The sequence below is a fragment of the Limulus polyphemus genome, unplaced genomic scaffold (genome assembly GCF_000517525.1).
Source record: "Limulus polyphemus unplaced genomic scaffold, Limulus_polyphemus-2.1.2 Scaffold85, whole genome shotgun sequence".
Classification (NCBI taxonomy): Eukaryota; Metazoa; Arthropoda; class Merostomata; order Xiphosura; family Limulidae; genus Limulus; species Limulus polyphemus.
Genome location: NW_013665695.1, coordinates 994,508 through 1,006,333, shown reverse-complemented (window position 1 = coordinate 1,006,333; position 11,826 = coordinate 994,508). Strand labels below are relative to the sequence as shown.

General features: G+C 33.1%; 1 protein-coding gene across 1 annotated transcript in view; it reads left to right on the top strand.

Moving 5' to 3' along the window:
• LOC106468057 (Down syndrome cell adhesion molecule-like protein Dscam2) overlaps positions 1-11,826 on the top strand; it is a 121,323-nt gene that overhangs the window by 97,795 nt on the left and 11,702 nt on the right. Inside the window, exons 21-25 of the mRNA XM_022397084.1 lie at positions 2,021-2,135; positions 2,485-2,642; positions 2,995-3,093; positions 6,400-6,585; positions 11,085-11,369. Coding sequence (XP_022252792.1) covers positions 2,021-2,135; positions 2,485-2,642; positions 2,995-3,093; positions 6,400-6,585; positions 11,085-11,369 — 843 coding nt within the window. The remainder of the gene's footprint in view (positions 1-2,020; positions 2,136-2,484; positions 2,643-2,994; positions 3,094-6,399; positions 6,586-11,084; positions 11,370-11,826) is intronic.

Below are 11,826 nucleotides of genomic sequence, written 5' to 3'. Positions count from 1 at the left end.
TCCACAGCGAACTGTCAATGTAGAGATCTATACTCAGCAACTGGAACGTCTAAATCAAGCCCTTCATCAGAAACGCTAGTCAATCGGAAAGGTGTTCTTGTTCTCCACGACAATACAGGTCTACGTGTGGCACGTTTGACGCAACACAAGATTATGGAGTTGGCTTGGGAAGTTCTCCCCCATCCATCATACTCTCCAGAAATGGAATCACCAGATTATCATCTTTTTCGTTCACTGCAACACCCCCTTAATGGGAAAACGGATGCAAATGTTGAAGGTGTTAAAAGAGGACATCGATATGACTTTTGCTTCAAAGCCAAGTGATTTCTTTAATCAGGGCGTTAACAACCAGATTGTAAGATGAAAAAGCATCATCGATAAGAATGGAGACTATTTCATTTAATAAATGTTTTGTTTTGATATATAAGTTGTTCGGGTTTTTTCATCTAAAAAAAAGTGGCATTAATTTCTTGACGACCTAATATTATACACGATTTAAAGAGCGATTTTAGGTTTTGTAAAATATCAACTGAAGAAGTTATTGATCGCTGAGTAAAATGGAATGGTAATTAAGTTGTTTTTTTTCATACCGTCTTTTTCCACGGCACAGGTTGGCCATAAGGTAGAGCTTTGTATTTCGGATCTGGTATGTCAGGTTCGAATTCTTATGATGTCGCAAAATATTCCCCGTATTTTAAAATATGGGTACCTTATAAGAGTGATAGTGAACCCCTGGCGTGATTGGTAGGTGTTAAGATGCTGGTGACTGGCTTTTTTCCTTCTAACCACTAGTTTAAAATTAAAAAAAGATGGTGGCAGATAGCCTTAGCTTTATAAAGAAATTCTTTTTTTTTTCACTTTTTCAAATTTTTTCACTTTCCATTTGTTTTAATGTTTAGATTTTTTTTCCTTCTGGAAGTCAGTTGTGTTACAGCGCGTTTTTTATTTGAAAATAATGTTGGACCAACTATTCTTTTTTGACTGTACTGGGTGACAGGATTCTATTGGAATGTATATATATATATATATATACATCGTCACTCGTTTTGCTTCTGTAAAAGGTGAAATTTATATTTTTATGACTGTTCTTTAGTACTTTTAGAACACCATAAATTATTCTTCTGATATGTTCCAAATTATTAAGGTGTCCTCTAAGTTCTTACGAAACAATTTCCAACGGTTTCTTTCAATTTTCTAGATTGTTTCTTCTATAGATTTTATTGACATATTCGCCATGATGATAGATATGGGGGAACCCATGGGGAAAACCATATTCCTGTTGGTGAATCTTTTTGTCCTGTATGAAGGTCGTCTTTTCTAAACATAATTTGACCTCTTTTAAAATCGCTTCTATGAGAAAAGGAATTGTTTGTTGTTGTTGTTGTTTTTTGGTGTTTTCGTGGTCTTATTTTTCAGTTTTGTTTAAGCAAAATTTCTAAAGTACTTCTGAATAGTGATAAATGTCACAACTGTAGCGTCTATCTTGTGTTTTAATATTTAACGTTATTAGTTTTTTAAAAGTTTAGTAGTGGGATTTCATGTATCATCATACATTTTCCCATCAACAAACACTTGGTTGTGGGTAACCAGACAACCAAATTCAATGTCATTTGGTTGATTCCGTAAATTAATATGGTATTTTCAAATAAAATGAAAAATTTATGCTTAGCATATTAACCAATCAGACTTATAATTAGATCGTTGATTCATACTTTCATACAGTGTTACTTTCCCCTACCTTTTTCATTGGGACGACTTTTTATTGTTGTAAAGAATATGACTGATACTTTCATACAGTGCTACTTTCCCTTAGCTTTTTTTTTGGGATGACTTTTTATAGTTCTAAAGAATATGACTGATACTTTCATACAGTGTTACATTCCTTTAGCTTTTTTCTTTGTAATGACTTTTAATTGTTGTAAAGAATATGACTCATACGTTCATACAGTGCTACTTTCCCTTCGCTTTTTTTTTGGGATGGCTTTTAATTGTTCTAAAGAACATTATTCATACTTTTTAGTTCCTGCGCGTATTGCTTCTTTTTCTGAAAATATTTTGGTAACCAAAGAATCGAGCGTGGAGCTTCCTTGTCAAGCAGTCGGAATTCCAGATCCTGATCGGAAGTGGAGTTTCAGGTAAAGTTTAGTAATACATAAAACGCTAATAAGATGAAATAGAATTTTTCAGCGATAAAATCTATTATTCGTTAAATTCTATTGAAAGAGGCAAAATGGTAAATGATTTGTATATCATTCGAAATCATACCACCCCTTGTTTGCAGGCGACATCTTTCATTTGTACTTTAAACACCCTGCATGTGGTATTTTAAAGATGGAGGAATTTTAAGTGTTTTGTCGTTTAAACTGGAACTTGATTACGAAACAAATTTATTATTAAGTTTGGTTATTTTGAAATGATATTTTCATATCTCATTCTCACATTCTTCCCCCGAAAACTGCATTATGTTTATATGTTATTTTTTAGAGGCCAACCAATCGTGGAACGAGGTAGTAGAGTTCGTATTCTATTAAATGGTTCTTTGTACATTCCACACGTTCAAGATGGCGACGCTGGTAACTATACATGCCGTGTGCAAAACAGTTATGGAGCAGACGAGATAGGTTTTGGTATTATCGTTAAAGGTTAGTTTAAATAATATTTAATATTTTGAAATGTAGAACATGTTCAACTTTATTGTTAAATATGCAAATTACTACTCCTTTACCACCCAATTCAATTACTCTGGTGTAGTTGACAGTCATAAAGAATAAAGAAGCCATAACTTATAACTTTTTTATTCAATCGATATTTGGTACTGTCAGTATAAACACATGTTTTCATCGCTGTATGTTTTGTCAGTTTTATAAGAAAATTTTTTTCGGAGATCTTTAAATGTAGAATATTTCCTATTGGGACAACTAGTACTGATTAACAGATACCCAGTTATGCCTGTACTATAGTTCTAAAACTCTACTATTTTCCTTTCTTATCAAGGTGTGTTTCAGGCTCCAAATCTAACAGTAATCGCTGTTACAACGTCAACAATACAAGTTAAATGGGAGATAGATACACGTCCTCATTACAATGTCAAAGGTAATGAACTATCTTACGCTTCAAACCAGTTTCTTAGTGATAACGTTTAAACATGTCTGTAAATAACGATAAAAGGCATCGCACTTTGTTTCAGTAATATAACTAATAATTCACCAAAATGGTGAAACATTTTGGGTTTTATGCTAACAGCATCACATTTTGCATATACCTAGAGTTTGGCCAACTTTACAATATTAGATATAGACCTAATTGAAATGTTTCAACTGGCCGCCTCAGGATCCAGACTTTTAATGATGTTCTGCTTGCAAATCCCATATTGATCACTGTATTTGGTTAAAATGTGCACATAAGTAGTACATAAACCACTGATTAAAATATTATATTGTCGTTTTTAATTGGTTTTTTGAATAGCCAATATTTTCAAGATGGCTGCGACGTATCTGAAAAATAATGATTATTATCAATAATTAATAAGAACTATCCGTATTTCGCATAATTATTGCTCCAGAATTGCACAGAGAGTAAATAAACTAGCTACAATGTATCTTTCTGTGACTCTGACTCTCTTTTGAAAATCCCAAAATTTCACATGTGACCCTATGGTAGTAATTATTCCCTGTGGTTTTTACTCCATATTTGAAAAGCAAATTCACATACTTGACTGGTTATTGTGACTGATTGATAAACAGTATTTTTTTATTCGGGAACAGAGTTTGTCTTTATGTACAATATTTCAAGTGTAATTATAAAATTCCATGTTTTGTTCTGTCAGTGCTTATTCACGTTTACAATCTCCTTGATATCTGCAAAGTGCTTTACAGAACACCTCTGTTCTTTTAGTATGTTGAAGTAACCTGCAACAGTTGGAGGAATTTCAGCAACTGATCTGCCTTTGTTTGTAAGGAGTTCCTTCGAGCCTCACTGAAACTTGTGTATGTGCTTCCTCTGTCATACATCAGTATCACATACTTTCTAGTTGAGGCATCACCTCCTACTTACTAACTTTGAATACAATCCACAATTGAACCATGTTGGTGTTAGCCATTGGGATGATCCAACAGACGAACCTGATTGAACTGTGGATTGCATTTGGAGTAGCTAAAGCACCTCCCTGTACATACCATTTCCCAATTATTTGGCCCAGAGAAAGCAAGTTCTCTACTTGCAATTCATGTCTTTACTGGTTATAACCAGACATCTGCATTTGCAAGCAGAGGAAAGAAAACTAGACAGGAAACGTGGAAAGTGTTTGAAGACACTACACCCACTTTTGAAGCTCTGAGCAAAATCCCTAGGCAATAGATCAAAAGGGATATTATGCTTTTATTAGAAAGGTAACTCATACTGATGTATAATAGATAAAACACATACATACGTTTAAATGAGGCTCGCAAGAAACTCTTTACAAACAAAGTCAGATCAATGGAAGCAATTCCTCAAACTTTTGCAGCCTTACTTCAACACACTAAAACAGCTACATACCAGGTTGGAGACTGTTGGGGATAGACATTAGCGCCTTCTCCTCAGATGCATTTTTCAGATGAATGGAGATAAATGAGAGGACCTACATAGAGCCTTCTTGGACTACATTTCCACAAGCATTCGAATCATACCTCGAGCTTTTAAAGTGTGGATGTAAAGTAGATAAGGGGTTTAGGGAGCACTGTAAATCTGTGAAAGCAGAGGTGTAGTACACAACATTGTCCAAATGTCGAGGAGATTGTGAACATGAATAAGCATTGAAAGAACAAAATATAATGGCATTTCATAAAAAGACAAATTCTGTTTCTGAATAAAAAATTTTATTTGTCAATCAGTGGCAATGGGTAGTCAGGTACTATGAATTTTGTTAAAAAGTAAGGGGTAAAAGCCACAGGGGACAATTACTAGAAGGGCGCATGTGAGATTTTGAGATATTCAAAATAGAGTCAAATGGAAGAAATATAAACTGTAGATTTCTTATTTACTCCCTGTGAAGATCTGAAGAAAAAAAAAGAAATATAAGTAGTGTTTACTAATTACAGACAATAATCATTATTTTCCAGATCAGCAGTGTCCATATTGAAAATATTGTCCGCTTAGAAAAATAATAAAATATGCCAAATTTAACCAAAACTGGTAATCAATATGAAATTTATGAACCAAACATCAATAAAAGTCTGTTTAATTAGAGGGTTAATATTTCTTACTGTCCCCAGATAGGACAGCGGTAAAGCTATAGAATCAGAACTCTAAAATCCGTGGTTCGATTCTCTATGGTGGACACACAATGTAGTTTTTCTCTAGAACAAACAAACAAATAAACAATTCTTTTACTATTTACTGCACGATTTTCTTATTTATTATTATTCATATTTATAAACATTAGTTTTTCGCTATACTATCTACGTCCCCGGGTGGGACAGCGATAAGTTTTCGGATTTACAACACTAAAATCAGGGGTTCGATTCCCCTCGGTAGACACAGCAGATTGCCCAATGTGGCTTTGCTATAACAAACACACACACATTACTATCTATACTGTCCTGCTACCCGACTCTGCACTTGAACAATAACATGTGTTGTTGTAATTTATCTCAGACATTAAGCTACTCAAAAGTTACACTGTCAGAGCCGCCTAATTGGGTTTTATTTTATAAAAATTAATAATAATAAATAACAAAATTGTTGATAACTACGCGTTGTTAAAGAAGATTACATTAAACTTTGCGTTTATTGGTGTCACGCCTTTCAAGGGATAGGTAATCAGTGAAAGAACATGAAACAAACAACTGGTATTTGTGTTTTGCATATAAGTTATATTGTATTCCATCTTTAATATTAGTTTCATTAACAGTATTGTTTAATTTCATTAATATTTACAATTTATCATTTTTCATGTTTTGTCTTTTTTGTTATGAGGATCGTTTTGCATTGTTAGCTTAGTACATGAAATTAGGATTAATATAAACCTCTTCAGCTTGCCGAAGCTAGTGAGATATTACTAGGATTACAGTAAAAAAAATATCACTAATAGCAAGGGTTCCCAATAGATGAATCAAGTATTAAAGATATAACAATTTAACTATGTTAATTACTGAGTTAATTTTAGGTTCTGATCAAAAGGTAATGATAATAATTCTATCTCTGTTAGAGTTTTAATTTACTATGTATGTGGTGCGTCCTTATAAAGCTTTATTTTATTTCCATGTGGTTTAAAAGTAAAAATTGATCTCAGTAATAACAAGGAGCGTAAAGTGAATACGATTATAAAACTTATGTTACAACATATCAAATATTTTGTGGAAAATATCATAATTATTACTGTTTTCTGCTTATAATCAAACAAAGTATTACTCTTTTAAGGTTACCTACTGAGCTACAGGCGACAATATGCGAGTTGGGAGGAGGTAGAAATAAGGTCAGATAGAAAAACAGCAACACTAAAAAATCTCAAATGTGGAACAAGGTACCTTCTACGTATAGCAGCATTCAGTCACACCAGTACAGGAGAGTATAGCAAGCCTATTTATGGTCGAACAGAAGGAAAATGTAAGACTTGATAATCCATCTATCTATCTGTCTGTCTAGCTATCTGTCTGTCTATCAGGTGTTCACAAATTATGGGTCCTTCTTCTACGACCGATGGTGTTCTAGTTGTGAATTACTGTTCTGCATTACAGTTTCCGCTGAAGGAGACTTGCGTGCAATACACTGAGATTAACATTGTTTCCAATTTCTTTTAAAAATCCATCAGCCATTGTATACTTCACGTACTATATAATCCAAACTTTATGTGAATCACTCTCCCTTACAGCTAAGCCCGTTGAACCTGGTGTTGGTTTGGTACGACTGTTTTTTTTAATCGCACAATGTACTAATTTCGTCATTATATTCGCTCGAACCTCAGTACTTCAAGGTAAGAACAAACCACTAAATTATCACTTTAACTTCTCAAACACAAAACTATATTATATTTTCATTATACTCTCCAGCCTTCTGACAGTACCTTATTTTACTTATATTGTTAGAGCTACTGAGGATTTAAAATATAACTTAAAAGAAAGAGTAAAACGCGTTCTTGTATGTTAAACTGAAAACACATACAAAATAAATGAACATCAACAACATAAACTCCTAAGCGTTGTTGTCATTAATTGGATGCCATTATACACGAAATATTTCCCCTTTACTTACAAGTTACAACAAGGTATTTGAACAGTAAGAGAGTGGGGATTGTTTCTATAAGGTCACATAAGAAACTACTGTTTAAAAATTCATGCGTCTAAACATATTATGCTTACAATAAAAGAGTTCTCGTTCTCGTATCAAAATTATACGCATAAATATATATCATACCTATATCGTTTTGCAGATAGCTTTGATATACGGAAACATCTGTTAGCTGAGTTCTTACACAGATCTTAAAATATAACGTTCACAAATGGAAACATCGGATCATGCAACTATATCGTCTTACATAACGAGTTGGTAATGTAACGATGCTTTTAGATTAATTCATAAAAAGGCCCCTTATTTCTATTTGCTATGAAAAATATCCAATTCGCAACACTAACTTTATTAATAAGTTTTTAGAAACTAAATATTTGAAAAAATGGAAAGTTCTATTTGCTTTTTCAATCTTTAAACGCCATTCTTAAACAAACCGTGAATAATATGGGTTCACATTAGCTGTATACTATATCAATGGAAGCATTATGGGATGATTATTAAATAATACGGACTCACCCTAGCTGTATACTATATCAATGGAAGCATTATGGGGTGATTATTAAATAATACGGACTCACCCTAGCCGTATACTATGTCAATAAAAGCATTATGGGATGATTATTAAATAATACGGACTCACCCTAGCCGTATACTATGTCAATAAAAGTATTATGGAATGGTTATTAAATAATACGGACTTACCCTAGCTATACTATATCAGTGGAAGCAAGATATATTTTCAAGAGTTCTCGTAAGAAACGGGTTTGTCAGTCCAATACGAACAATAACAACAAAATAACTTTTCAAGAGTTCTCGTAAGAAATGGGTTTGTCTGTTAAATTTCACACAAAGCTACTTTAGTGGTATCCACATTAACCGTCCCTAATTTTCAAGTGAAACCTTCGAGAGAAGACAGCTAGTCAACTCATCGCTAACTCGTGAGTGCTGTAATCCAAAGTGCGGAGCGCAGTTTTTGTTTTTGTCGGTAAATGGGCGCGTACCATGCAAACTTGGATCGTTAAATAAAGGGATGAAGTAAAGCAGTTGTTATTTAATTATGTTATGATATCAACGTTTCAAACTCTTGTTGTAATATGAAAGTTTCAGTGTTTTTATTGTTATAGTTCCAGTGTTGTTACTTGGAAACTTAACACTGTGTGTCTATGGAAGCTGCATTCCCGCCTTAGCATATGAGAATAAAGTTTCTTATAATGTCTTATAAATGACATTACTTAAATCTTCAGTTACATTTTCAGTTAGTATTATATATCAACTTTTGGTGTATGATTAAAAACAACGAAACTTGAAAATTTACTTTGAGCTACTGTGTTCCTTGAAAAATATCCGTTTCCTAATAAAGGTATTAAACCAGCAAAACTAATCTACAAATACTTGGATGTTTTGTGCTCCTAACGTATTGTTTGAACTTGAATGTTATGTGCTACTAATATATAAATTCAGCTTAGATGTTTTGAACTGATTTATGGATTCAGATTGAATATTTTGTGATACTGACACATATGTTCAACTCGGATACTCTATGATACTGATATGTGGATTGAACTTGGAAGTTTTGTGGTACTGAAATATAACAGTTTGGATGTTTGTTGTTACTAACATATACAGTCTTGGTTAAAATGTTTGCATATTTTGTAACAAGTAAGATTATTATTATTAAGATGGATTGCAAATACACTTAGCGCTATCAAAACTGAGAAATGCATGTTATATTAAACATCTACAAATGAGATTATATAATGTATAATGAGACAGGTTCCGTGGACATCAGGAACGATTTATTATAATAGCAAACAATTTTATCAGACACCTGTAGAAAGATGTGTAATTCATCATTTCACCTATCACAACAAAACATATATAATGATAAAATATAACATCAAATTATCATAAGTAGCATGTGTAACCTTATATAAGTTCACATTAAATATTCAATACTTGGTTGGTCCTCTTCATACTCTAATAACCTCCGCAAGGCGACGTGGCATGCTGTCAATGATGTTATTGATGTAATCTACCATGATTTCATCCCAACTTTTCACTAGAAGACATTGCAACTCAGCTACATTAGCTGGTTTAGGGTCGTGGTTAGCAATTTTCGGCTCAGTTCTGCCCAACAGCTTTAAATGAGATTACAATCTGGAGACATTGTTGGTCATGAGAATCTTGTAATGTCTTCCTGGTCGAGATCATCCTGTACAATACGTGCACTGTAAGCTGTGGCATTGTCATCCTGGAACACAAAGTTATTGCCAAACCTTGTCCTATCATATGGCAGAAATATCGTCTCCATTTGATGCCTGTAGGAGGCTCCATTGACGTTTCCATGGAGGATATGAATAGCAGTTTTTCCACCATGATGAATAGCTGCTCAAACATGTACTGCACCACCTCCTGTGTGTTCCCTGAACTCATATGAAAAGATGACATGTCGGTAATATAGTAAAAGTTTGCGGCCCGTGACGACTTACCAAAATTCGTGGAGTTGCGCCTTGCGAAAATTATTGACCACCACTGAGATAGACAATAACATCAATATAGAACAGTATGCAAACATTTTGGCTAAGATTGTATGTCCAACTTGGATGCTCTATGATATTTATATATGGATTCAACTTGGAGTTGTTTGTGGTAATGAAATATTGACTCAACTTGAATGCTCTATGGTACTGATATATAGATTAAGCTTGGATATTTTATCTTATGAGAACAGTTGTGTCTCTCCTCTGAGTATTGGTTGTGCGTTGGTGAATATATGAATAGATTGACTGAACAAAACATTAACTTTTAAATAACATATCTAGGCATTTTGTACTTGGAATGTTTTATTAATGCCCTATTTCAATTATTTGTACTATCTTCTATCTTAAGTCTAATTTGAACCTTATACCTGTTTACACCCCCCAAAATTTAGGTCTAAAATCTAATTTCAAGTTTCGTGTTAAACTGTATTCTATATTCCTAATATATATAGCTATCTTATCCAGCTGAGTATTAAAACAGGGGTACAGGCGTTCTTCACATATGCGCTATACATATTAAGCCATATCGGTATGGTAACTATCCAGTATCAAGGATGTATCTCCTAAACGAGTTGACCGATCCAAACCAAACATGCCATGCTAACTTAGTAGTCCAAAAGCAAGCAAATTGTTATCAAACTTTCTCATATCTATTTAATTTACAGCTCAATTATGTTATACCTACACTTAACGTCTATAGTTATGTGTATTTCTCCTTCTTACTTCTCATTTGTTTCAATCTCTTTTATACAATTTTTAAAATATGAGATAAATCAACAGACTCATTATGTCAATATTAGTTTAAGTTTATTCAGTACTCATTTCTAAGTCTTACTTTGAAACCATGTGCATATAGATCCATTAAGCTAAATCAAAATTTAACTTATTTCTGTGTTCCTAACCCTATAATATTTCATCTAAACTTATATGTGTACTTCACTATACTTTAATATTCTTGTTTCATAAACCTAAAACCATTCTTTTCATTATTGTTTTTCAGAATTTGTAGTGCATACTGGAGGGATTTGGACATTTTAGCAATAAAGTTAAAAAATACATTTACTGTCGAGAAAATAATAAAAAAAACTTTTTATTATTATCTGGAGAGTAAAGGTAATTTTTTTCTAATTTTATTCCCAAAATTATTTCATTATATTAAGCTTAATGAAACTGTTATTGTGGGCCTAGATCTACTGTGCAAAATGTTTCCTTTCTTTTTGTTATTATTTATCTATAACCACGTACTAAGCCTAACCTCAGATTTACTTGTATTTACAGCTCCACAAGCCCCGGCCAAAACAACTTTTATCACAGCTAATTCCACTTTTCTTATTCTTCATAAGAATGCTTGGAATGATGGACATTGTCCAATTAGATCTTTTATCGTTCGGTATAAACGTTTTTTTGCTACTGATTGGACGTTAACAAACAGTGATACCAAATCCCATGTGATAATTCGAAATCTTTCTCCCGGCACGTGGTATAAGGTATGGGTGACGTCACATAATGATGCTGGTTCAACAGTAGCAGAATATCAAGTTGCAACACTAAAACTTGATGGTGGTAAATATCGTTTACTTTACAAATTTATATTATAAGACAAATATTCAGTTTATCGTTTCAGTATTTAATACATAAATATCACATCATAGAAAACGCGATCTCATCTACACTTCGAAAATAAATGAAAACAGGGTTTTAATGAAACTATAACAACTAGCAGAAACGTTGCCCTACGGCCGGCTGTTTGTCCTGGCAATTTCTAATCGCAATATTCATACCTGACTGAAAAAAAAAAAAAAATAGAAAAGTGAACATTTTCTAAAACAAAAGATTGTTCTGGGAAGTACTGCACGGGAAAGTGTTCTGATTGTGCTGGTATAAACTGTAATGTTTTTATATATTAAACGGGGTTCCGTTTATTGAAAAAAAAATAACAGTTTTTTTTAAGAACTTCATTTTTAGTACTATATTTACCATCAATAAAGGTATAATCAAACTCTCAAGTGCAGTCCTAGTG